General features: G+C 41.0%; 2 protein-coding genes across 3 annotated transcripts; one reads left to right on the top strand and one right to left on the bottom strand.

Moving 5' to 3' along the window:
* Positions 1-475: 475 nt before the first annotated feature.
* Positions 476-9,315, bottom strand: si:ch211-201h21.5 (uncharacterized protein LOC555526 homolog). 2 transcript variants are annotated; one of them, XM_034710375.1, is made up of 7 exons: positions 9,124-9,315; positions 8,906-9,020; positions 5,312-5,500; positions 3,368-3,550; positions 2,874-2,985; positions 2,667-2,803; positions 476-1,278 (listed from the first exon to the last, which is right to left on the bottom strand). In XM_034710375.1, exons 3-7 carry the CDS (start codon positions 5,492-5,494, stop codon positions 913-915), a joined length of 981 nt encoding a protein of 326 aa, XP_034566266.1. In that variant the 5' UTR covers positions 5,495-5,500; positions 8,906-9,020; positions 9,124-9,315; the 3' UTR covers positions 476-912. The 2 variants fall into 2 exon arrangements, with proteins under 2 accessions (XP_034566266.1, XP_034566273.1); XM_034710382.1 differs by lacking the exons at positions 8,906-9,020; positions 9,124-9,315 and adding an exon at positions 8,508-8,616.
* Positions 2,689-22,700, top strand: LOC117831590 (basic immunoglobulin-like variable motif-containing protein). The gene is made up of 11 exons (XM_034710351.1): positions 2,689-3,043; positions 12,547-13,103; positions 14,856-14,985; positions 15,080-15,175; positions 15,256-15,360; positions 15,450-15,544; positions 16,904-17,036; positions 17,417-17,500; positions 17,585-17,681; positions 17,779-18,079; positions 21,969-22,700. The coding sequence occupies exons 2-10, from the start codon at positions 12,617-12,619 to the stop codon at positions 18,073-18,075; spliced, it is 1,524 nt and encodes a 507-aa protein (XP_034566242.1). The 5' UTR covers positions 2,689-3,043; positions 12,547-12,616; the 3' UTR covers positions 18,076-18,079; positions 21,969-22,700.
* The last annotated feature ends 1,539 nt before the right edge of the window (positions 22,701-24,239 follow it).

Raw genomic sequence — 24,239 nt, 5'->3', positions numbered from 1 at the left:
GGTCCAATAAACACTCAATTTTCAAGGAATTAGAATTTTCTGACAATTATTTGATGGTTCAGGCTGTACAGGGTTAAATACATTTTATATATTTCTGTCAGCGCTGTGAGAGACTAATGGGTAAAAAAATAAATATCGATGTGGTGGAGCAGAATTTGCCAATATGCTGCACCTCACCAATAATGTAATGTTTTTTTTAAATGAAGACTTGTTAATAGGACCTGTGTATCCTCTCTCTTTGTGTCTAAGAATTACTGTTGCATTATTTTTTTTTTATTTATGTATGTATGTATGTGCTGCAACAGTAATTCACCCCCAGGGATCAATTCAGTATAATCTTAAGTTGCATTTTGTATCTATGGTATGTTTTCAAGTCCATTACATTCAATTTGGACAAAACACCTCACATCGGATTGGTTTAAATTATAAGATAATAATTGATTAATATTTAAATGCTAAAAGAAAGATACAGACATTTAGGAAGGGAATGAATAGAATTTAATTACATGAAAACAATCAAATACAGGTATACAAAGATACATTTCCTGTGTTTGAACTCCTAGTTTAATTCAATGATATTATCCTGCTTTAATTATAACGACTACTTTGAATCTCCACATATACTGAGTAACATCCTCACTGTACCCACCACATCTTTTTCCTGTTATGCATTGATTGTAGGTTTATAAAATAAAACTGTGGGTTAATAAACGTACACATATAAAAACATGGACCGTATGCAGCTGCTGCCCCCTGCTGACTCCTGACAGGCAGCACATGTTTGTGCACAGGGGATCAATCATGACATGCACTTCATTTGTCAGAAATATAAGAAATGATTTCAGATAAATTCTCTTTTGTTCACTTCATTCAAAGACAATCTGATCTCAGATAACATGTTGTGTTCTGTGGTTACTTCTTACATGGCTGTCTTAAAGACATCATGAGTAACTGACCAAACTTTGCAACATCACATTTAGCCAAAACAAACACACTGTGGCTTTTCTTCAGCTGATTTGTGCGATCCAGTGCCATCATGCCCCGACACATGGAACCCTGCAGCTCCACACGAACGGGACACTCAATCTTCTCTGTGACCACGCTGCTATCAATACACGCCGACATCGCATACGCATCGTAAGAGACGAAGCCAGGTCCGAAGTACACGTCTCTCTTATTCACCATGAACTCTCTGGAGTACGCGAAGCATTGAGATGTGATCTTCTTCATAAAGGCTGCAGCAGGTGTGTCCTGGTTGATCAACTCTTCAAAGAACTCCTGCACAACAAGGGACATCAATAAAATCAGTTGTAGAGATCAAACCATAGGGTCTCCCTTCTTGACTTAATTGACATCATCTTTAAGTGATTGAGGACAGGAGGCTGGAGGGGCTCAAAACTGTGAAACTGGGAATGGGACAGCACTTTGCGACTCTCACGTAACCTGCATGACGTCATGTAGCTCACCATAGCGATATAAGGGATTGTATTTAACACATTTTACTTTTCTTTAAATTCAAGGCGCTTAAAGCTGCTGTTGGTAGGAGTGGTGTAAAAACTGTACTTTTTTTTCTGCTGGGTCTGGAAAAAAGGTCATAATACCCATCGGTACTCAACCCCCTGTCCTGATTGGCTGAGCGGAGGCCCCACTACGTCGCCCTGATTGGCTGGGAAGCCTCTACTTCCTCATAGAACGCTCACAACTATCTTTTGTGGGCAGGGTTACGACAGCAGAGAGGGGAGGGGTAGCGTTGACATTGGAAATCTCTCTCAGAACTGATGTTTATATCACGACTACCAACAGCAGCTTTAAGGGACGACTGACTGATTGCCATGTGATCCAGTCTCTTGTCATATAGACTGCTTAACCACAGAATGTAAAAGATATGATAACTATAAATTATACTGTAAAATACACTTGTGAAGATAAATAGATTTAGGTTGATTAACGCTGTGTTCTATATTTATACTTACAAGCAAACTTTTTTAAAACACCTACAATGGTTGCAGCTTCCTGCTTCTTGTTTACCGTCTCATTTTTTAAATTTCTTTTTATGGCGTTCGTTTACCCTTCCATGCTCGCTAGCTTACGTGTTTCACGTCGGAATGCTATGAACTCTGGGTAATTCCCTTACGCTAAGTCTGCAAAAATGCCCACTCACAGAAAGGGGGCGTAAAGCGCTCAAAAAGTCTGAGACAATATTGAAGATTTGACAGTGAAGCAGCCCTAAGCCCTCACAGACTTCAGTCAGTGAATGTGAGTGTGGACATTGAGATTGGGTCTAAGTGCCAGTGACATGAACTCTGAATTTGAAGTTGTTGGTGTTACCAGTGCAAATAATGCAATGAACACATGCCCTCGTGAAAGTACTTGTTAACTTCATTACATTAAAGATCCTATAAAGTGTAATGGTATGGAAAATCTTACATTACTAAAATAGAGTTTTTAAAACATCTGAGAAAACGTCATAAACATTTTGGGGGAAACATTTGCATCACCTAGTTATATTTTATTATATGTACTTTTCTGTTGGTTTGATGGAACACTATTCACTGTTAGACTGACCATTGTGTTTGCATGCTATGATTACTGTCCCTGAAACGCCCCCCCCCAATCAAAATATTAAGAAACAGGGTAATGTGGATTATCACAAACACACATCTTACCCATGTGAGTGGGTTTCTGCAGGCGTATTCCCATGATGCAATGTATGTCGTGCAGAGAAACTCTTCAAGAACAATGTAAGCAGACTCTGGATCCATGACGAAGTTGAACTCTGCACATAACGTCATGTTTCCTTTTCCTACAGAGACAAAATCAAGTTAAAAGAGCCTAAATGTCTCCAAAACTGAAATGCATGTGTTTTTATTTACCTTCCATATTTCCTCCCATGATGTACAGATCTTTCAGTTTTTGAGGAAAACTTGGATCCAGTCTGACAGCCAACGCCAGGTTTGTGAGCGGGCCGAGGGCCACCAAGGAGACCTGTGGAGAGCGTGTTATAGCAGAGAGCAGCTTCATATCAAAGATGAAACACTGAATGGTAAATGGACTTGTACTTATATAGCACTTTTCTAGTCTTTCTGACCACTCAAAGCACTTTTACACTACTTGTCACATTCACCCATTCATACTCATTCACTCACTGATGGTAGAGGCTGCTACAGTGAGGAACCAACAGTGCTACTGTTAGCTAATCTCATTTGTTCGTTCCTCTGAACAACAGAGGGAGCAATTTGGAGTTCAGTGTCTTGCTCAAGGACACTTCGGCATGTGACTGCCGGAGCTGGGATCGAACTATCAACCTTCCGATTGATAAACGACCGACTCTGCCCACTGAGCCACAGCCGACTGAGGAGATCCTCACCTGCTTCTGGTTTTCAGTCACCAGCCTGATCATGGCATTGACGGCGTGCTCTCTCTGGATTTTCTCCTCCCACTGTGGGACTTTGTCTTTAATCACATCTCCAAGTCCATCAGTGCCAAAGTGGTCGGTGGGTGAGCTGCCCGCTCCGATGAGAGGACCACTGGAACCTCGAAACACTGGAATCTGCAGGCAGACGTTTAGCAGTGTTTAGATTGTTCTTAGATTGGCTTTAAATACTAATACTCAGGTATACACTACCGTTCAAAAGTTTGGGGTCACTTAGAAATGTCCTTATTTTTGAAAGAAAAGCAGTTTTTTTCAATGAAGATAACATTAAATTAATCAGAAATACACTCTATACATTGTTAATGCTGTAAATGACTATTCTAGCTGCAAACGTTTGGTATTTAATGGAATATCTACATAGGTGTATAGAGGCTCATTTCCAGCAACCATCACTCCAGTGTTCTAATGGTACATTGTGTTTGCTAATCGCGTTAGAAAGCTAATGGATGATTAGAAACATCTTGAAAACCCTTGTGCAGTTACGTTAGCACAGCTCAAAACGGTTTTGCTGGTTAGAGAAGCTGTAAAACTGGCCTTTCTTTGAGCTAGTACAGTATCTGGAGCATCACATTTGTGGGTTCGATTATACTCTCAGAATGGCCAGAAAAAGGGAACTTTCATATGAAACTCCACAGTCTATTCTTGTTCTTAGAAATGAAGGCTATTCCATGCGAGAAATTGCAAAGAAACTGAACATTTCCTACAACGATGTGTGCTACTCCCTTCAGAGAACAGCACAAACAGGCTCTAACCAGAGTAGAAAGAGAAGTGAGAGGCCCCGGTGCACAACTGAACAAGAAGACAAGTACAGTAGAGTCTCTAGTTTGAGAAATAGACGCCTCACAGGTCCTGAACTGGCAGCTTCATTAAATAGTACCTGCAAAACGCCAGTGTCAACGTCTACAGTGAAGAGGTGACTCCGGGATGCTGGCCTTCTAGGCAGTGTGGAAAAGAAAAAGCCATATCTGAGACTGGCCAATAAAAGGAAAAGATTTATATGGGCAAAAGAACACAGACATTGGACAGAGGAAGATTGGAAAAAAGTGTTATGGACAGACGGATCACACAGAAGAAGATTAGTGAGATGCAGAACAAGTGAAAAGATGCTGGAAGAGTGTCTGACACCATCTGTTAAGCATGGTGGAGGTAATGTGATGGTCTGGGGCTGCTTTGGTGCTGGTAAAGTGGGAGATTTGTACAAGATAAAAGGGATTTTGAATAATGAAGGCTATCACTCAATTTTGCAACGCCATGCCATACCCTGTGGACAGTGCTTGATTGGAGCCAATTTCCTCCTACAACAGGACAATGACCCAAAGCACACCTCCAGATTATACAAGAACTATTTAGGGAAGAAGCAGGCAGCTGGTATTCTGTCTGTAATGGAGTGGACAGCGCAGTCACCAGATCTCAACCCCATTGAGCTGTTGTGGGAGCAGCTTGATTGTATGGTACGCAAGAAGTGCCCATCAAGCAAATCCAACTTGTGGGAGGTGCTTCAGGAAGCGTGGGATGAAATTTCTTCAGATTCCCTCAACAAATTAACAGCTAGAATGCCAAAGGTCTGCAATGCTGTAATTGCTGCAAAGGGAGAATTCTTTGATGAAAGCAACGTTTGAAGGACAAAATTATTATTTCAACTAAAAATCATTATTTCTAACATTCTCAATGTCTTGACTATATTTTCTATTCATTTTGTACTCACTTGATAAATAAAAGTGTGAGTTTTCATGGAAAACACAAAATTGTCTGGGTGACCCCAAACTTTTGAACGGTAGTGCAACTCTAAACCTCACAAAAACTAATATTTCTTCAGTGCTCAATTGAAACTCTTCAAGCAACCGTACATTTATGCATATGAAGTTTCAGAAAACGTACCCCTTCACGCTCGCAGACGGAGAGCACCCTCAAGACGTTCTGACACACGTAGTCCAGCGCTGCGTTCCCAAACACACAGGTGATGCCCACGACCTGGATGTTTGGTGCTGCCAGAGCCATCATTATGGCCTGAGCATCGTCTATGCCGCAGTCTGTGTCGATGATCACCTGCTTCTTCTCCATGGCTGACTGTTAAGGGGACATTTAAAAATCTCAGTATAAATTACAAAAACATAGATATGATAAAAATGTCTTTACTTATTTACAACCTAAAAAACTGAAAAGGTAATGTGATACAACTTTGTAGAAATTAATATAGTCATTAAAGTTACTTCCTATCATGGTAGTTGTGCTTATTTTATGAGAAATGTAGTTTAAATTCTTTTTTTCCATTTTAAAAAGATGATAGACTAACATATATATGTGTTTGATTTTCTAATAGTTATGGATGTTTTCTTGATTTTCTTTTGTGATAAATTTTGTATTATTTTTTTTCACATCAGATGACATCAGCATCCAACACAAACTATTTACATATCACCAAGGCTACAGAAATAATATAAAATTAAATATAATGACAGAGAATGAACAAGTAAATTAAAGGGGGGTGACACAAGGCCACAGATTCATCCATACATTTGAAAAAACAAATAAAATACAAATAAACAAATAAATACAATGAAAATAAACAAACAAATAAAATACAAATAAACAAATGAATACAATGAAAATAAACAAACAAATAAACTAATACATAAAATGAAAATAAACAAACAAATAAACTAATACATAAAATGAAAATAAACAAACAAATAAAATACAAATAAACTAATAAATAAAAAGAGGGGGGGAGTGATAGGATAGCTCATGTGTGTAGGTTTCTCATTCTATATATAATATATAATATATAAATACACTACTAGTCAAAAGTTTGGACACACTTTCTCATTCAATGGTTTTTATTTATTTTAATTATTTTCAACATTGTAGATTAATACTGAAGACATCAAAACTATGAAATAATCTGGTTTTGCCATAATCTGGATTACAACAGTAGTCAAATAGGGCTATCCATTGTGTACTAACCCTACCTCTGAACAACACAACTGATGGTCTCAAACACATTAAGAAGGCAAGTCATTCTACAAATGAACTCTTGACAAGGCTCATGTTCATTAGAAACCATTCCAGGAGACCACTTCATGAAGCAGACTGAGAGAATACCAAGAGTGTGCAAAACTGTCATGAAGGAAAAAGGGGGCTACTTTACAGAATCTAAAATATAAAACAGATTCTGCTTTGTTTAACACTTTTTTGTTCATTCAATAATTCCATATATGTTCTTTCATAGTTTTGATGTCTTCAGTATTAATCTACAGTGTTTACAATCATTACAATAAATACAAACCCTTGAATGAGAAGGTGTTTCCAAACTTGTGACTGGTAGTGTTGGATTGAATTGGATTTAAAAGAGAAGCAATAAGGAGATCCCAAGCCTCAACAGTAGATGCTCGTGCCTTATGAATTACAGCCAATGATCTTTCTATAAGAGTGATATCTCTGAAGTAGATAAACCATTGTTTTACAGATGGAGGTTCAGTAGAAAACCAGGAGTGTATTATGTTCCCCTTAGCAGCAGTGGAACCTGCAAACATGATGTTCCTCAAGGCCAATCTGGTTGTAACTCTGAGAGCAGAGTTATCATTACATAAAAGTAAGGATGGTTGTTTAGAAATTGGAGATTTTAAAATACTTTCAAAACACTTTGCTACCTTAGGCGAAAGATTAGGACATTCCCAAAAGACAATGACATACATGCCAACAGTATCTAAGTTACATTTAGAACAGTTTGGACCATCTATAACTAGGTTTCCAAAGTACGGCCTGGGGGCCAGTCGCGGCCCAAGGTCCATTTATTTGTGGCCCCAAGCTTCCATCTTAAAATGTTTTATTTATAGCACAGAAATGAATCACACTCTGAATCATCTGTACATTTGCAGTTTCTTTCTAGCACACAAACAAAACTAAAGTTAATCCAGAAACATCTCAAAAAGCTTCATATGGACAACTTGTATAAAGCCAAAGCACTGGGGATTCTGCAAGAAGGCAATACAGAAGAAACACAAGAAAACTTAAAGTTGACAGGTTTTCATATTAATGTTTTTATGATGTGAAAATGTTCTTGATGAACACTTAAAGTTCAGAAGACACAAAAGAAGACACAAGAAAAAAATCCAAATTATGAAATTGTGCAGAAAAGGCAAAATTTGGTTCATCAAAATTGTTCAAAACGCAAGAAAATAATTCTTTAGTTCTTTGGATGTTGTCTGCTGGTCAGACAAGTCTTAAAAACAACATGAAAAAGAAGTGTGATGAAATCCAGATCGTGATCCTGCCATAGAAAGATAATGATACAATATTTTTCCCACATTGCCTGACCCACATGAAAAACATTTTCCTCCAGAAGAAGATAAAGTTTGCTAATGTTTACATGGCTTGTGGAGAACTGAGGACTACCTAGTTACTGATTTATTGAGAAAAAAATTAAAATAACTGTTATTAAATAGAGATTTCATATATAACTTTTATGATTACTAAGTCTCAGTAGGAGCCACTGGCCCTGAGGCATTCTGACAACATCAAATGTGGCCCTCTTGGGAAAAAGTTTGGACACCCCTGATCTATAAGCTTCATCTGGAAGCATCTGTATGCTGTTGAATAGTATATATGGACAAACTTATAATGAATGAGTTGGTGTGCTATTGGTCCAAATAATGTCCCAATGGAGTTTGAGGTTTTATCATTATTAAAACATTTTTGCCCTTGTTGAATTGTTGAACACATTGAATTTGCATTTTCCAAATGATTTTTTAATATTTAAAGTCATGTTCCATTGCATTATTCACCCAGGACAGCTATCAGGTAAAAATGTCAGAAGGAGGTCCCTTTCATCGACCTCTTGGCAACATAGTCTGTTTTTTGTTTTGCAATTGGCTTTGTGTTTGTCTTAGCTGCATGTGGATTCTCACACTGCAAGTCAGGCTCTGGTTGGTTGCCACATTTTTTTAGATGCCATTACATTTGTTTTTAAGCTTCTTTTACAGGCAGCACAAACAGTTTCTAGCAACTTTCCCTATCATTAACATATCACAGTTAGAAAGCAATGCTGTGACTCAAACTGAAAGTTAAACCCAACTTTAAAGATGGCTCCAAGATGTTGCAGAAGACCTCTTCTTCGGGTAACACTCGTACAGAGCAGCACCACTTCTCCCTGCCCCCCAATAACCTGCAGCCAGTATGTTGGCCTGTGGTTTGTTTTGAAGTTAATATGGTAACAGGAGAAGAATGCAAAGAGTGTCATTGTCAGTATATAAAAAAAACATCTGCTTTGTCGAGTTGATCTGAAAAACTCTTTCAGCTGTAATAATAAAGTTGCGCAGTTTTGTATTAATGATTTATAATTTGTGTGTCCGCCATTTTACTGTTTGAACGTCACTATAGTAACTTGTCCGAGCTGTTTTATATACTAGTGTTCATTAAGTGTCGCTTGTTAATATAGTTACCTTTAAAAGAAGATTTAGAGAACACTCTTACCTCGAGTCTGTGAAGTTCACACCGTACAGTCCCTGCTGTCACTCCTGTGATTGGTTGAAATGTTGGATCAGTCCACTGTCCACCCACACGGGTTGTAAGCTCCACGAATTTTAACCTGTTTAGACATTCCAAATTACTATAGAATAGAAACAAACATGAAGGGTATGAAGAGGCAAAGTTATATCCGCATTTGATCCCAGCTTTATATGTGTATCTACCTTTATTATTTTGAACACCCCCGGTTGCCACCTGTAATGGTACGTTCCGGCCAAGCTGCACAGGAAGTGTAATAGAGTACAGAAAGGATAGAAAGCGACGTCTCAGCTGTGCAATCCTTTAATGTATACGGTCCCAAGCCATGATGCATAGGAGTTCAGTCCTGTGTGGTTAGTGTGTTGCTTCTCCAGCCCTTTTTGGCTCCAAGATCCAGCACCAGGTATGATTAACAAGATAACGGGACAGCTGGGCGTGTTTGCATTTGCTAACTACAATACAACAGTGAAGGCTGCAGCTCATCCTCCCTACACGCACTGCACAGGTGAAATGTTCATTAATGTCCAAGCAGCCCACAGCTAACTGAGTAATAAAAGATATTGTGTTCTGTTGTGATAATAGGTGACTTGTTATTGGCTAGAGGTAATCTTTATTGTACTCTCTATTGTTGATTTAAGACTGAACAATGTCATTCATTGTTCAGACTTCCAACACAGGGGAGAAAGATAGTTTATGCGAACAGGTATTTTAATGTGGGTCAGGGTGGCAGCAGGGGTGTGCCCAGACCTCTTTGATAGGGGGCACTGACTCCATGTAAGGGTGGCATTCCTCTCTGTGTGGCTCAATGGTTATTCTGTCATCTCCTGTGTCTGTGAAAGCAGGTTGTAAACATTTGTTTTTAAAGATGCTATATAGAACTTTATCAAGTGTTAAATATTTTAATGAACAATGTTGAGTTAAATATTACTCATCCCCCCAACCCAACCCATTGAAAAATGAACAAAAATGCAATCCCAACAAAGTCCCATTCAAAATGTTAAATGAAAAGAGCTGCTCTCCCTCCAACAAAGTCCCAATCAACATGCAAATAAAAAAGCATCTTCCCTCAAGCTCCTCAAGCCTAGCCTCTGCAGGATTCTAGAAATCCTGTGTGCATGTGATGGAGGAATGCACAGTGCATGTAGGAGGCGTGGTCTCAATAGCCCTGCAGTAAGCAGTGTGCTATGTGCATGTGGTTGAGGTATAGCATAGATATTCAACTGTACTTGCATGAAATCTGGTTGTTTTAGTCAGGATTATGATAAAATATATATTCCCAACTATATTTAAGTACCCTATTAAGAGCCAACCTTCACTTTAGTAACTTCCTGGTTTATTCACCTTTATTCCCATAAAATCCTGTTAATTCCCATGGAAAGTTTCCAACTTTGAAAATTCACGGAATTTTGCAACCCTATATATAAATAAAGTTATATCATCTGCAACATATAAATATTTTAAGGTCAGTACATTAAAGCTGCTGTGAGGAACTTTTGTTTTGTATCGATTCTGGCGCCCCCCTTGTGGACAAAGTGATACCTCTTATCTCTTGTCCTAAACATGCAAAAGTAGTGTTTTCAACAAAAGCCTCAGCCTGTTGTCTTTTAACAATCAACTTAACAGGCTATGTGATTATTTTCCATGAAAACAGTCAAATAAAGTCTGTTTCTGAAGCAAGATGTCCATCATCTGGTCTGACACCTACCCCCTCAGGGCAGTTTCAGGCATTAAAAATGTCAACAGAGAAGGTGTCAGTGTTGTTGCTGATGGTCTTGTTTGCTATTGAAGGTCATAAAGAGGCATCAGTATCATTTTCAGTCTGTTTCTCAGCCAGTTCAAAACTCACAGGGCCTTTAAGGACTACAAAAGGAAGTTAGAAAATGTTGCCATTATGGTGGTAGGAGAGGAAGAAGAAGAAGATGAGTTGAATGTCTCTTCTAACACTTGTGCATTCCTGACGCGCTCCCCTGAAATTCAAGTGGTTACTGATCTTACATGCAGCTCCTTTCTTTGCAGCGTTTCATCAAATGCTGCCAGACTTAATAAATTATACTTTGCAATGGTGTTGCATTGTTCACCTGTTGTGTCCTGTTTGATGTTTTGCATGTGTTACATTTAGAAGAGTAAAGATGTGAGATGTCCCGCTCCTCAGCAATCAAACTCCTTAAAAGTTATGTTGACACCGTAGACTGTATAAAAAAATGTGACTTAGTACTCATGACGTCACCCATCTAATTTGAAGCCAATCGTCAGCGGGTGCCATATTGGAAATACTGAACTCAACCTAACTCTGTCAGAGCTAGTGTGGGGTAAAGAGGCGGGCCTTCAGCCTTTTCGCTAACAGCTACAGGGTGCCCGCCTGTCAACCTCCGGTCTAAAAGTATGAGTCCATTGAAGTGCTAAAAACTGCAGTTCATCGAGGATCCGCTTGAGGATCAGGAAGTACCGGAAACCACATACACACCAATTCAAAGAAGATGATCTTCACAGGAGAAATAAACATGTTTACAGCGGGTTAAAAAAACAAGTGTAGTCTGGATAGCACATGTCTCCATCGGCACACACTGTACAGGGGATGAATTTTTATCTAACGCTGCAATTTTGAAGATATTAAGATTTTGAGTCTTCCAATGAGAGGCACAGCTGACTTGATTGACAGGCAGGAACACTGTAGCTGTTGGCTAGGAGGCCCAAGGCCCGCCTCTTTACATCACACTTGCTCAACAGCAGTTATATGGCATCCTCAAAACAGCTCTTCAGAAACAGATGGGTGAGGTCACGGATACTACGTCCATATTTTATACAGTTTAATATCTTTGAAAATACTAAGTTATAAAAAATTTCACCCCCATACAGTGTGTGCCGATAGAGAAATTAGCTCTTCAGACCTAAACTGTATTTGTACCAGGCTGTGAACATGTTTATTTCTGCTGTAAAGATCGGATTCTTTAAATGTGTGTTCAGTGGTTTCCGGTGTTTCTAGCGCTTCATATTTTAAGACCGCAGGTTGCCGCTTGGTCTACACACAGCATGAAAATATGCAACAAACTCACCAATGCCTCATCAACATTTAAAATGCAGTGAGTCATTATGTCATCAGATTAGTTGGCCATGTTGATGAATCATTGCACGGCAGAAAGAAAAATCACTTGGCAAGACTTTTTGTTGTGATGTTGTGAGGTGTCCAAGAGATGAGGTTGATTGTTGCTTACTATGATACACTACTGGAATAAAACTATCAGATTTCAGGGTCAATGGGTCCCCACATCCTGCATCTGCCTATGCCTACACTACCAAGCCCAACAATGACTGCTTCACTATTGGAAATGCCCCTCCATGAGGTCTTCTTTGGCATTTGCAGCCAGACACTTGAGGAACTGCAGGTTTTGGCACTTCTGCACCAGCTTCATGTTTCAAAACTGAAGGTTGTGCTTGGATCAACACAGTTGAAATAGTTGGTTTCAATTTAAGTCCTACCTCTGACCAGGCACATAGCCAATCATAATTTAGGATATTGGGGTCCAATGGGGGCCCATACCACCCCTCAAATCTTCCTTTCACATCTCTTTGTGTAGTGTTTCTTATAATGCATGTCCTTTGTTCCACAGAGCATCAATCACTTCAACATCACAGTCAGCCTGAGATAATTCATCATCCATCACACTGAGTGGCCATTCAATGCCTAATACATCAGAGGGTCAAGGAGTAAACCTCCCTGGGCCAGCAGAACCGTCAGGGCTGCAAAGGCCCACGGATGGAGTGGAGGAACACGGTCTGATGAACTCCCTTGCCCGGGATGCTGCCCAAGTCAGACGGGCTTCCAGTGCTGAACTCCATCTTCCATGGACTTGCCCGGTCACACACTCCAGAGAGAAGTTCTACACGGTCTGCTCCGATTATGCTCTTCTCAACCAGGCTGCTTCTGTGTACCGGCCTCCAAACACATCCAGGGACCTGGTCTCCAACAAGCAGGGTGACGGCCCATCACTACTGAAGACCAAACCCTCGGTTGACTTCAGCCTCGGCCAGCCTGGAGGGGCCCATGTGGGATCAGACGGAGACTGTGACATGATGGAGGTGTCATCTGGAATCACTAAGCCCATTCTGGCCTGGGAGATTGATACCACAGACTTCAATGCCGTTCTCATGAGGAAAACAAGAACAAGTAAGAGAACACACTCACACACTCACACACTCACACACTCACACATACAGCAGTGTGTGGCCCTGCTTCCTTCTAGTTCTCTTCTTTCTGGTTGTATCTGAGTTTAGTAAAAATCAGTAGTGTGTTTTGTAAAGACGCCTGAGTAATACATGTCTTGCTTTGAAGTGTTTCAACAGACGTAACATTGTCACAACTGCTGATCAGAGCATGGGCAGGTCATGTTACTAACTTCCTGCTTTTCAACAACACACTGTATACAACATGACATTAGTCTCTGTGACAACATTCTTTGGTTCCTGAAGAGACATTATGTTGAAAAAACAGACTCAGTCTTACTTTTGATCAGGCTAGAAATCGGCAAAGAGTTGGAGGTGAGGCGGGCATTTAGCCATCAGGCAAACAGCTACAATGCAACCACCTGTTAGTTAAATAAGCCACGCCCCTAATGATGCAACAGATTCATAAATACCAGGGGTGCAACTGCCTGGAAGGGAAGATTCCAGCAAAGCGCCTGCCCCCTGGTGGCTGGATGCAGTATAGGTCAAAAACTCTGTCTCTGAGTGGGGCTGCAGTCAAACTTTAAAAAATAAATACACATGGTATGAATGTTTCTCACATCCATATGCTGCGGTGATATGTAGTTAGTATTTGACTGTTTTGTGTTCAAGGCCTCTTTTTTCTGAAAAGTTTCTTTCTCGTTAGTTATTCGAGTTTAAAAAACGGGGTTTTACTTCCGGGTTTGCTTTGATTGACAGCTGCTGTAGAGAGAAACTCCATAGGATCTTCTGACTCTAAGCTGTAGGGCGGAGCTCGTTGCCGTGGCAACACAGACATTACCATGGCAACACAGAAATTCTGTGGCTTCGCACTCTGGCTGCACAATGGCGGCGCCCTGGAGCGGGGTTTTTTGGCTTCAGAACCTTACAACAGGAAGACGCGGAGCAACGCTGTCCATTTTTATTTACAGTCTATGGTCAATACATAATTCAGACTCCTTAAAGCCTGTACAAACAAATAAATGAACTACATACTCCAAACTGTTTTTGAACCAGGCTGTAAGCATGGTAAAAATGTGGGCCACTTTGACATGGGACCTAATGGGATTTCCTTGGCTTTTGGGGCCAGCCTCAAGTGGACACTTGGGGAACTGCAGTTTTTTTTTTTTGGTGCATTATCGCCTTTAATGGACCGGACAGCTGAAGGGAGACAGGAAATGTGGGGAGCAGAGAGTGGGGGATGACATGCAGCAAATGGTCGAGGCCGGAATCGAATTTGCGACCTCTGCGGCGAGGACTACAGCCTCTGTACATGGGGCGCCCTCTTAGACCGCTATGCCAACTGTGCCCCAGGTTCATTTTTTTTTAACTCTGTAGGTTGCTGCTTATTTACACCAATCCTAAACAAAGATAATGCTGAATGACATGAGCAGCAACCAGCTACAGATCACATTTGAAACAGCAGTATTAGAGTCAACATGCATGTTGCACCTCAATCGATGCATCAACAGGGGCAGAGTGAGATGGAGTAATCGACTGGTTCTTGAGTGCAGATGATTTTGATCTCATACAGATAAAAAATGTTTTAAGTAATCTCCCTGCGTGATAAAATGTTAGCCCTTTGTACTCTGATGTGCAGAGTGGTCGGAAAAACCTCAGGTAAAGTCCCTAAATTAGACTCCAGTCTGAGTGTAATCCTGAAGGAAGCCTGAAATACAGTTAAATGTTTTGATCCTGTACTGATGCGTTTTTTTAGGCAATGTAAAGAAAAGTATGACAAAGAAGATGAAGTCCTCAGACAGGATCAGCCGAAATCTGCAGGACGCCTCTCCGCATGACTCACTGGAGGAGATCAAACAGAGAAAAGTGCTTGACCTCAGGAGATGGTAATGTTACATTAAAGGCCTGAAAATAGAAACAAAGTAAACCAGATTCCGATGAAGCTGAAGGAGAGCTGATTAAGTGTTTCTACACCCTCAGGTACTGCATCAGCCGGCCACAGTACAAGACCTCATGTGGAATCTCCTCTTTGGTGTCGTGTTGGAATTACCTCTACAGCACTCTGGGTGCAGGGAGGTGAGCAGCAGCCAATGTCATCTTAACATCAAGTAAATAAACAGCTGCTGAGACGCTAAGTGAGTGTGTGTTTCTGTTAGCCTTCCTCCCATCTCTCAGGAGGAGGCTCTGCACATTCTGGGTTTTCAGCCGCCTTTTGAAGAAATCAAGTTTGGTCCTTTCACCGGCAATGCGACTCTGATGCGGTAAACAAATGTATCTTTTTTGAATCACCCCGTCATCTCTGGAAATTGCACGCAGTCAGTAATTAAAGCACTTTTTTTCTTTCTTCCAGGTGGTTCAGACAAATCAATGACAATTTCAGAGTGCGAGGCTGCTCCTACATCCTGTACAAACCTCACGGGAAACACAAGACAGCAGGAGAGACAGGTGAGATCAAGGTGTCTGGACACTCTCTGTGTTGGGAAATCTGTCAAGGCTTATAGCAGAGCCGTAAGAGAAGCCTCAAAGTTTGAGCAAGCAAAGCAGCTGTCCTGTGTTTCAGATGAATATCTGCAGTTCTCTGAAATACAGATTGTGTAAGGATCTCTACAAAGTTTCTGCAGAAGCAATGATTATATCTGTGGAGTATGACAGACAAGAAAAATGTGAATATAATGTGTTAACTTGAAGCTTTGTTTCAAATCCCTCTCCTAACTTAAAGGTGACATATCATGCAAAATCGACTTTTTAATTTAAAGTTCTCTACCTGACATGTGTGTCCCTGGCATGTCTACAAACCCCCCGAAAATATCCATTCTGCCCCTGTTCTGATTTCTCCACCTTTCTGTAAATGTGTGTGAAACCAGCCGTTTCAGACTTCCGTGCTTTTGTTACGTCACAACAATATCCGGTCTGTCACGGAGTCAGAGCTTGTAGCTTGTTCAGCCCATAGACTGTATAAAATACAACTCAACTCCTCCTCTGTTTTTCATTCCCTGCACACATGTGTGCTAACAAGGAGCTTAGGAGGGAGGCATGCTAGTTGTAGGCTGTCTTAATAAACACAAAGGTCGGTTTTACTCCCCACGTCTGCAGATTTGAAGATCTAGTGGATGATTTGTATTTATCATGGAAAAGTGCTAGCGCTAGTTAGCATAGCCACATAGCTACATGTTGGTAGCTGTGTACCAAGACACACGTCGACATACTGACAAATAAAACAACAAGAAACACTAAATCTGTGACCAATGGTTCAGAAAGGTCCTGCTGAAGGCGCCTCTCCGTCAGGATCAGATTCTGGATCAGATTCAGAGGGTTGAAGTAGCGCAGTCTGTAAGCAGTGTGTATATTCAGCCAGCATGTAAACATTGGATCAAAGTGCTGGAGAGCCGAGGCACATCCACTTCCTGAGGGGGCGTGGTCAGAGAGAAAACAGACTGTTCTGAGCAGGGCTGAAGAAGAGGGTTTTTCAGGCATGCCAAAATCTGATTTCAAAGTGTTTTTTTGAGCATAAACTTTAAAGACATGTTTTGGGGACCTCTTAGACCAATATATATTGATGAAAAAAGCGTGATATGTCACCTTTAATAAAAAAAAGAGCTTATAAGAAAACAAAAACTCTTCTTTATGGTAGTTATGAAGGAAAACTCAGTGTAGAAAGACGGGCCACACAGAAGCAGTGCTGTAGAAATGTTGTCCAGACTGAGAGTAAGCCGTCACTAAGGTAGAGGAAGGCAGCTTGGCCCACTGTGAGATGTATGTCTGCTTACAAAGAAACAGAAGTGATAACCTGTCAAATGTCTTCAGCTGAAGGAGCGCTCATGAAGCTGACACAGGGGCTGAAGGATGAGTCCATGGCCTACATTTACCACTGTCAGAATCATTACTTCTGCCCACTGGGCTTCGAGGCTACGCCGCTCAAAGCAGCGAAGGCTTACAGGTGGGTCACATCGCTGATATGGACACTGAGCTGATGGTTTGTTCCTCACGGTTAACTCAGATATTTAGAAATTGTGACGGTATAACATCTATGATGTTGTGAAATAACTGATTGAGTCAATATTAGGATTTAGTATCCCAAGTTATGAGGCAACATTGCTCTTTGTTAAAGCTGAACTATTCCAAAAACATTGCAGGTGTTTTTTGTTTGTCGGTCCAGGGTTGTGTTGTTTGTTATGAAATGGGGGTTCCCAAATTACCAAAATTTTAGTTGAATCAGAAGAATGACAAAACGTACATTTCATGACGATCATTTTCCTGTTTATTGGCTTAAAACTTGACTGATTTCATTCCTTAAAAGTCCCTCTCTTTTATGTGAAGGGGTCCCTTACCCACGAATGAAATGGAGTATTGGATCCTGATTGGTGAACCCAGTCGGAAACATCCAGCTATCCACTGTAAAAAGTAAGATCTGCATCCGTTCAGTCGGTTTGAAACTCAATCACATGTTCCAGACGAGCTGTTTTTCATGAAGCCTCTGATTTTTAGGTGGATGGACATTGTGACGGACCTGAACACGCAGAATCCAGACTACCTGGACATCCGTCACACAGAGAGGGGCATTCAACGGCGCAAAACCAAAAAGGTCCCCCTTCTCATTTCTGTCTGGTTTCAAATGAGTTTATGAAGTTTGTGTTTCTGAGTCAAACGTTGACTTAAGTGATGTTACCATGGGCTCACAGGTGGGAGGTAACCTGCACTGCATCATGGCCTTCCAGAGGGTGAACTGGCAGAAGCTCGGCCCCTGGGCTCTGAACCTGGAGAACCTGCGGCATGACTACCACCACTCGGGCACAGAGCGAGCCCACGCCTCCGACGAATCAGAGGACAGGATCTCATCGAAGCGTCTGGCCAACCTGGGACGCTCGCACAGTATGGGGAGTCAGAAAGACAGCAGCTGGAAACGTCAGTCCAACACGGCAGAGTACAGACAGAGGAGCTCACCTGAGAGCGACCTGGAGGAAGACAACATGGACTGAACAGGTTTAACGGCAGAGGGATATACTGCGGGGGGGTTAAATGACATACTACAGTACAATACAGCTGCTCAGAGGTACATTTATCAAAGAAAAGTCTGCTTATATTCCAAATTTCACCACCAACAAATCCCACATCTGTGTCCGTCTGGTGCACGGTGCTGAGTAGATGGTGTACAGAGAGTTTTTATAGATTTTTCACTGATGACAGCTTTCTTTAGCTGTGGAGAAATGACACTTTAAGCTTGGACAATGAAGTGAAATGATGGAGCTACGCAATTCACAGTGGTTATAAAACAATATAGCCATTTAAAAAAGGCGAAATCATTTCCCAAAACAATAGAGTATGTAGATTTAGAAAATGTTACTCAGGCGACTGTAAATTGCACCTTTCTCTGGGATAAGTTTAGTGTAGGATTAATATACATTATCTAGGTTGTTGACAGGAGGGTGTATGGTGGCAACATTAAGTGGCTGTTCACACGGAAACATTTTCATGAGAAAACTGTTAACTATTGTTGGGTTTTGGACGTTCATTTACACAGAAACAGTATTTTGGGTGACAGTAAACAGTCTGTGTGTAAACAGGCAATGCACGTATCCTCTGAAATCGGTGAGGTAATGGCCCCATTCCCATACTGACGGGTGTTACATTCCCAATCAAATATCCATGCAGGAGTAGGAGGATGATGATAATAGGTGTGAGCCCGACTAAGGATTTGCTTAGTTGAATTTGATTCATCAGATTTTGCCCATAGTCGAGGAATAGTGGAATGTTTGTTGTTTTTCCTTATTGACCCAAAGTCTGCATGATGGTGACCACATGACAATATTACACATAACCCTTTACAATTAAGAGACTCATAGCTTAAAGCAAAAGGGACAACAGAATATTATAAGCATAAAACTTAGATTTTTTAAATCTATATTACAAAAACAACGAGGTGATGAAGGAGAGAAAACTCAAATAAGACCACCATCCGTTAAACATGGAACAACGCTCCACTATAGAATAAGGAATCAGGAGATATTTAAACAGTGTTCACACAGAGGAGAGCAGCACTGTGGAGGGTTGTTTGTCCAACTTAAGGCTAAACATTTGTAGAATGTTCAAAATCAAACCTGAACCAGCTAAAGGGTTTTTAAATCTCTTAACAGAACCTTTTAAAACAGTCTTTCATCGCCTCTTTGTCCGCGTGAGTCTTTTCAAACTGTACACGAGGAAAACCATCGTGTGTACGGGCAGAAGTGCGCTCCTGTCTTTGTTGACTGTAAATCCTGTCTTTGAGAATATCCTCTCTGATGATGTGGAGGTGGATGGGATGCTGTGGATTGTTTTTGAGGCTTCAGACAGCTTTGGGTATTCCTGCTCGTTCTTTTGGCCCCGTACAGTTTTTGTGTGGTCCGGTAATCCTTGATCTCACAGCCCTCTTCATGAAGCTGCTCCTCATCTTCATCACTAGTTTTTAGGATCAACTGAAGTTTTATTTCCAGACATTTTGAGCTACCATGAACGTAGAAAGATTTAAAGACCAGCTGAGGTACGTCTGCTCCACAGGTCCCCGCTAAAGGCTGATTTATACTTCTGCGTCGAATCGACGGCGTAGCCTACGCCGTAGGTCCGCGTAGCTCCCGTACCTACGCAGAGGCCTACGCACGTAGCTGACGTGCAACTCCTCCAAAATGTAACTACGCGTAGAGCCGACGCGGACCGCAAGCTCTGTGATTGGTCCGCTCGATGGCTTTGTCTTTCCCGCATTCACAGCACTTCCGGGATCCCGGACATCGGCCACACATCGGCCGTGTATTTCATCTCCTCCTCTCTATTCTTCATGTAATCATGTCTGTATGATAAACAGCAACATGTATCAGCTGTAGATTAACAGAACACGCTCTGAATCTCTGTGGAAAAGTAAACAGAGACCAGAAGCAGGCGGCCGGCTATCAGAGAGACCACACTGCCCTCAAGCGTTTCGGAGGAGAATTGCTGCACGACACAGACACATCGACGCACAAGTATGTGGGGCTCATGTCCGCGTCAGCCCCTGCTGCGTAGGGGCGACGCAGAAGTATAAATCAGCCTTAAATGGGAGAGTCCACCTTTAATTACCAGGGGAGATTTAATTACCACTTTGAGGAGATTTAACACTTCAAGAGCTGTTCTCAGAATTACATTGAATAAGTCTATATTTATATCAAAATAGGCTAAATGAGACACTATTTTTACGGGAAACAGGAAAATAATGTTAAATTAGACATTGAGCACCCCCATGGTTTGAATGGAATGATCCACGTTTCATATGCATATATTCAACTATGAGATTGGCAGTCGACTAAGGCTCGTTAGAACGAATCGTCCAATATTCGACTATTTGGGGTCACCCCTAGATGATAATCATAGTGGACCACCGAGCTGTGTTTGTGCTGCTGACTCTACAGAGTTTCTTAAAACTTCTCCAGACAGAGGCAGTTTGCAAAACCGCTTGTACATACTACCTATGCCTTTTAATTTAGTTTGTATTCTGACTGTTCTGTTGGATCGGTTTTGCAGGATGCTGGGTCAGGCGTCACTGGATATACGGTTTCGTAATGCAGGAGTAAACAAGGACCAAGCTGATAGAGAAACTGCTTCTTTAGCATCACGTATGATTTAAAAAGTTAGGAAGTGGTTTATATGGAATTTAATATTTTTCACAGCACCTAAAAACTGAGTTCCCTTCGTCACATATAGGAAAAAACGGGGTCATCCCTATGTTTGCGAAGGAGACTGGTCTGATGCATACTGAGGAATTTTTTCTGAATCAGTACAACATCTGACTAGTTTTGGCATACTGCAGATTTTGTTCTTGTTCACATACTACATACTGAATTTTGACCAAATCAAAACATACAGCTAGGATAGTAGGCGGTTTCAAAAACAACCAGAGTTGACTGTTTTCAAGTGTATGGCTTTATGCACAGGCGTGTTGTATTCTTCGGTGATGTTTCTATTAACAGTCTGTCATGCATACTCTTTTTTTTCAGTAATTTTCGTGTTGTCACATGGACAGGAATTAAAAAAAACCTCAAAGTAAAGACTTTTCTGTTTTAATGGAGTCTTTCCTGTATTAAAAGGGCCTTGGTCTAAAGTCTACCAAAGCATGTCACTATTGTAATGATTTGTTGAGCAATTAACATTGGCATAATGATTTGTTGAAGTCCTTATTTACATGGCAAACATTCGTATGAAATCCATTCCTCCTACTCCTGCATGGCTGTTCAACTGGGGACGTTACTGCCTTCAATATGTGAATGGGGTTGTGATGTCACCATTAACAAAGGATTCGTGTACTGCTTGTTTGCACGAAAGTTCCACTCTGGAACCTGTTTATAAAAGTTTTTGTTTTCAGTCATGGCTTTTCCTCGTAAATGAATGACCACAATAAACAAGAGTTTACCCTCTGCTAGTGAAAATGTTTCTGTGTAACCAGGGCCTGAATGAAGGTCTGTAGCACAGAGGAACAAGCCTTGAATCCAAAGATAATGATTAAAAGGACTGTTTCTTGCTTTTTTATGGTGTTTCATGGGATTTGTTGATGTTAGAAAAACAGAATATTAACAGACTTGCACCCAAATTAAGAAACTCTTAATGTTTTATTTTGTTTTTGGGCCGTGTGATAGTCTAGTAACCAGGAGTGTGTACCACAAAGTGAGATTGGAGGATAAGCTGAATGCTAACCTTCCACTCAGATAAGCCTGTGAGGTGTTATCCTCATGGCAGCTGTATTGTAAGTTGTTCCTGTAATTTTGTCCGTCCCTCTGTTTAATAAGGAAAAGGAGATTAGATCAACACTACAGGATTATTTCAATCTCATTCTACTTCTACTCATCACACACTTCTCCTCTTTATGTTTTAGACTCACTACAGTGATCCTGTACCAGTGCACACTTCATTCACTTAGTGCTGTTTAGGAAAACACGTGCTGTATAATCTGTTCAAACATGACCAACCTCCATGTTACCTTGTACAGGTGAGTTGTTGCTCCTGACGTCCAGTGGTCCGTTCAGTTCAGTGGAAACTCCGTCCAGATTAAGTGTTTTGTGAAAGCAGCTGACATTTTAGTTGTGCTTTGTGAAACCTGCTGTGAGACTGTTACGTAGACGATGATCCTAGTTTTTTTAAAGACCGGAGCTGTACAGAGGGGAAGGTGTAAACATTCAATCCTACTGACTGTATGTAAAGATGGACAATGCATCTCCACCTACTCCTATCGTACAAAAGCGAAGCCAAAATCCTTGCTGCGACATTTTGTAAATTAATAATAGAGACAACAGGAAGAGGGCGTATTATGCTCATATTCAGACGTTGTATCGTCCCTCTGATCCCTCTGTAGTAGCTTTACATGACTTACAGCTCAATAACTATTTATCTCTGACTGGTGTCTTTGAAAGCCTCGTTTCAGCTTCTGACTGAACAGCTTCATTTTAGACACTGTCTCTTTAAAGCTAGGGTTGGTAATCACGGTAGTCACGGAAACTAGCACGGATTTGAATGTAGCATTTCCTCAGGACGCCGTCTAACCCCCCACCCCTCCAATTGACGCCCCTGCTCACGACCTTAGATGGTGACTGATTCAAAACCGGTCCTCAGCACATGGTTTGTGTTTTGCACTACGTCAACTCATGTCTCACTCAGCGGTAAGAAAACACCAAAATATTCTCATAGTGAAAGTTAAAAACACAAACAAACATGGCTGCTGTTAGTACTCACAGCTGTCATGCTAGCATTATCCAGTTGTAGTGGTGACATGATATCAGGAGAAAAGCTATAACACATATAATACATCTAGATCTTCTGTAGGACTTACTAAATGTCATTAATTCTTTTGCTTGTCAGAGCCCCCGTGGTGAGAGCTTTTTAGACTCTGATCCGGACTACAGTCCTGAGCAAAGCACCTCATCAGGTCAGAGGGGACAGGCCCGAGGTCGAGCGAGAGGGGCAGTCAGTAGAGTCAGGGGAAGCAGAGGCAGGAGACGGGGAGTGCACGCCGGGGAAATGTACGCTTTGCAGGAGGCGGGCAGAACGGCAGGACGGGATTTGATTGGTTTCATCATTTGGCTCCTGATGGCAGGGATTGGTTGGTGTTTTCCCAGGTTTACTCCAGCTGTAGATAGCAGCTTTTTTACCTCTTTTTTAAGAACACATTATGTATTGATTACCATCAGGACATAAAGATCATTTTAACCAGTATAACAAAAAGTGGATCTAAATCTGACTCCCAACCCCAGCTTTAAGGTCCCCCTCCTCCTGTGAGCCCATTGTCTTCTGATTCCTCTCTAGATGTCTCCTCCACTGTTGCCATGGATGAGAGCAGTCAAACAACACTTCCTGCTTTCAAATGTGACCCCGCCCCCTATTGGGTGAAAATAAACACTTTGAAAGTACTGGCGGTAGAACTATGACTGAATTCTGTTGCGCCAAATTTTACACTTCTGACTATTTGAAAATGGATTTACAGGATTAAATTCTTCCTCAAGGGCAGAGGATGGTGAGAAAACTGTGGTTTTAATACTAGGTTCTTTGTAAGGCAAGGCAAGGCAGCTTTATTTGTATAGCGCATTTCATACACGAGGGCAACTCAATGTGCTTTACATTAACACATTAAAAGCATTGGAGACATTCAGACAGGCATAAAAGAACACAATTAAAATGATAAAACAGAAAAGAAAAGGAACATTAGAAATATATTAAAAATTACATTACATTTTTAATTTAAAGGGAGTTAAAATGAGCTAAGATAGGAAGGCAGTGGCAAATAAAAAAGTCTTAGTCTTTGATTTAAAAGAGGTGAGAGTTGGAGCAGACCTGCAGCTTTCAGGGAGTGTGTTCCAGATATGTGGTGCATAATGACTAAACGCTGCTTCACCATGTTTCGTTCTGACTCTTGGGACTGAAAGCAGACCAGTACCTGATGACCTCAGAGGTTGTAGGCTGTTCGTGGTGATTTCCTACTTGCATCTCATTTATATTCCTCAGTGATATGACTTTAAGTTAGCATTACACCAAAGAAAAATAAATATTGTTTGCTAGTTTGAGTAGAGCTATGTTAACAGATGCTCATCCTTGTTTCAAAGCCCTCATATCCCATAATTTCTAGTCATGTATTATTAAATAAGTGTACCGTCAG

Source organism: Notolabrus celidotus, chromosome 2 (assembly GCF_009762535.1).
Source record: "Notolabrus celidotus isolate fNotCel1 chromosome 2, fNotCel1.pri, whole genome shotgun sequence".
Lineage (NCBI taxonomy): Eukaryota > Metazoa > Chordata > Actinopteri > Labriformes > Labridae > Notolabrus > Notolabrus celidotus.
Note: the sequence above shows the minus strand (reverse complement) of the source record. Positions and strands in the feature narration are given on the sequence as shown.

Excerpts from the sequence above, each read along its gene's own strand:
- si:ch211-201h21.5 (XM_034710375.1), bottom strand. The coding sequence starts at position 5,494 with ATGGAGAAGAAGCAGGTGATCATCGACACAGACTGCGGCATAGACGAT. Across the intron at positions 2,804-2,873 it reads CATGGGAGGAAATATGGAAG|GAAAAGGAAACATGACGTTA; the intron begins GTAAATAAAAAC and ends TTGTCTCTGTAG. Across the intron at positions 1,279-2,666 it reads GCAGAAACCCACTCACATGG|GAGTTCTTTGAAGAGTTGAT; the intron begins GTAAGATGTGTG and ends CTTGTTGTGCAG.
- LOC117831590 (XM_034710351.1), top strand. The coding sequence starts at position 12,617 with ATGCCTAATACATCAGAGGGTCAAGGAGTAAACCTCCCTGGGCCAGCA. Across the intron at positions 17,037-17,416 it reads AAAGCAGCGAAGGCTTACAG|GGGTCCCTTACCCACGAATG; the intron begins GTGGGTCACATC and ends TTTTATGTGAAG. Across the intron at positions 17,501-17,584 it reads CCAGCTATCCACTGTAAAAA|GTGGATGGACATTGTGACGG; the intron begins GTAAGATCTGCA and ends TCTGATTTTTAG.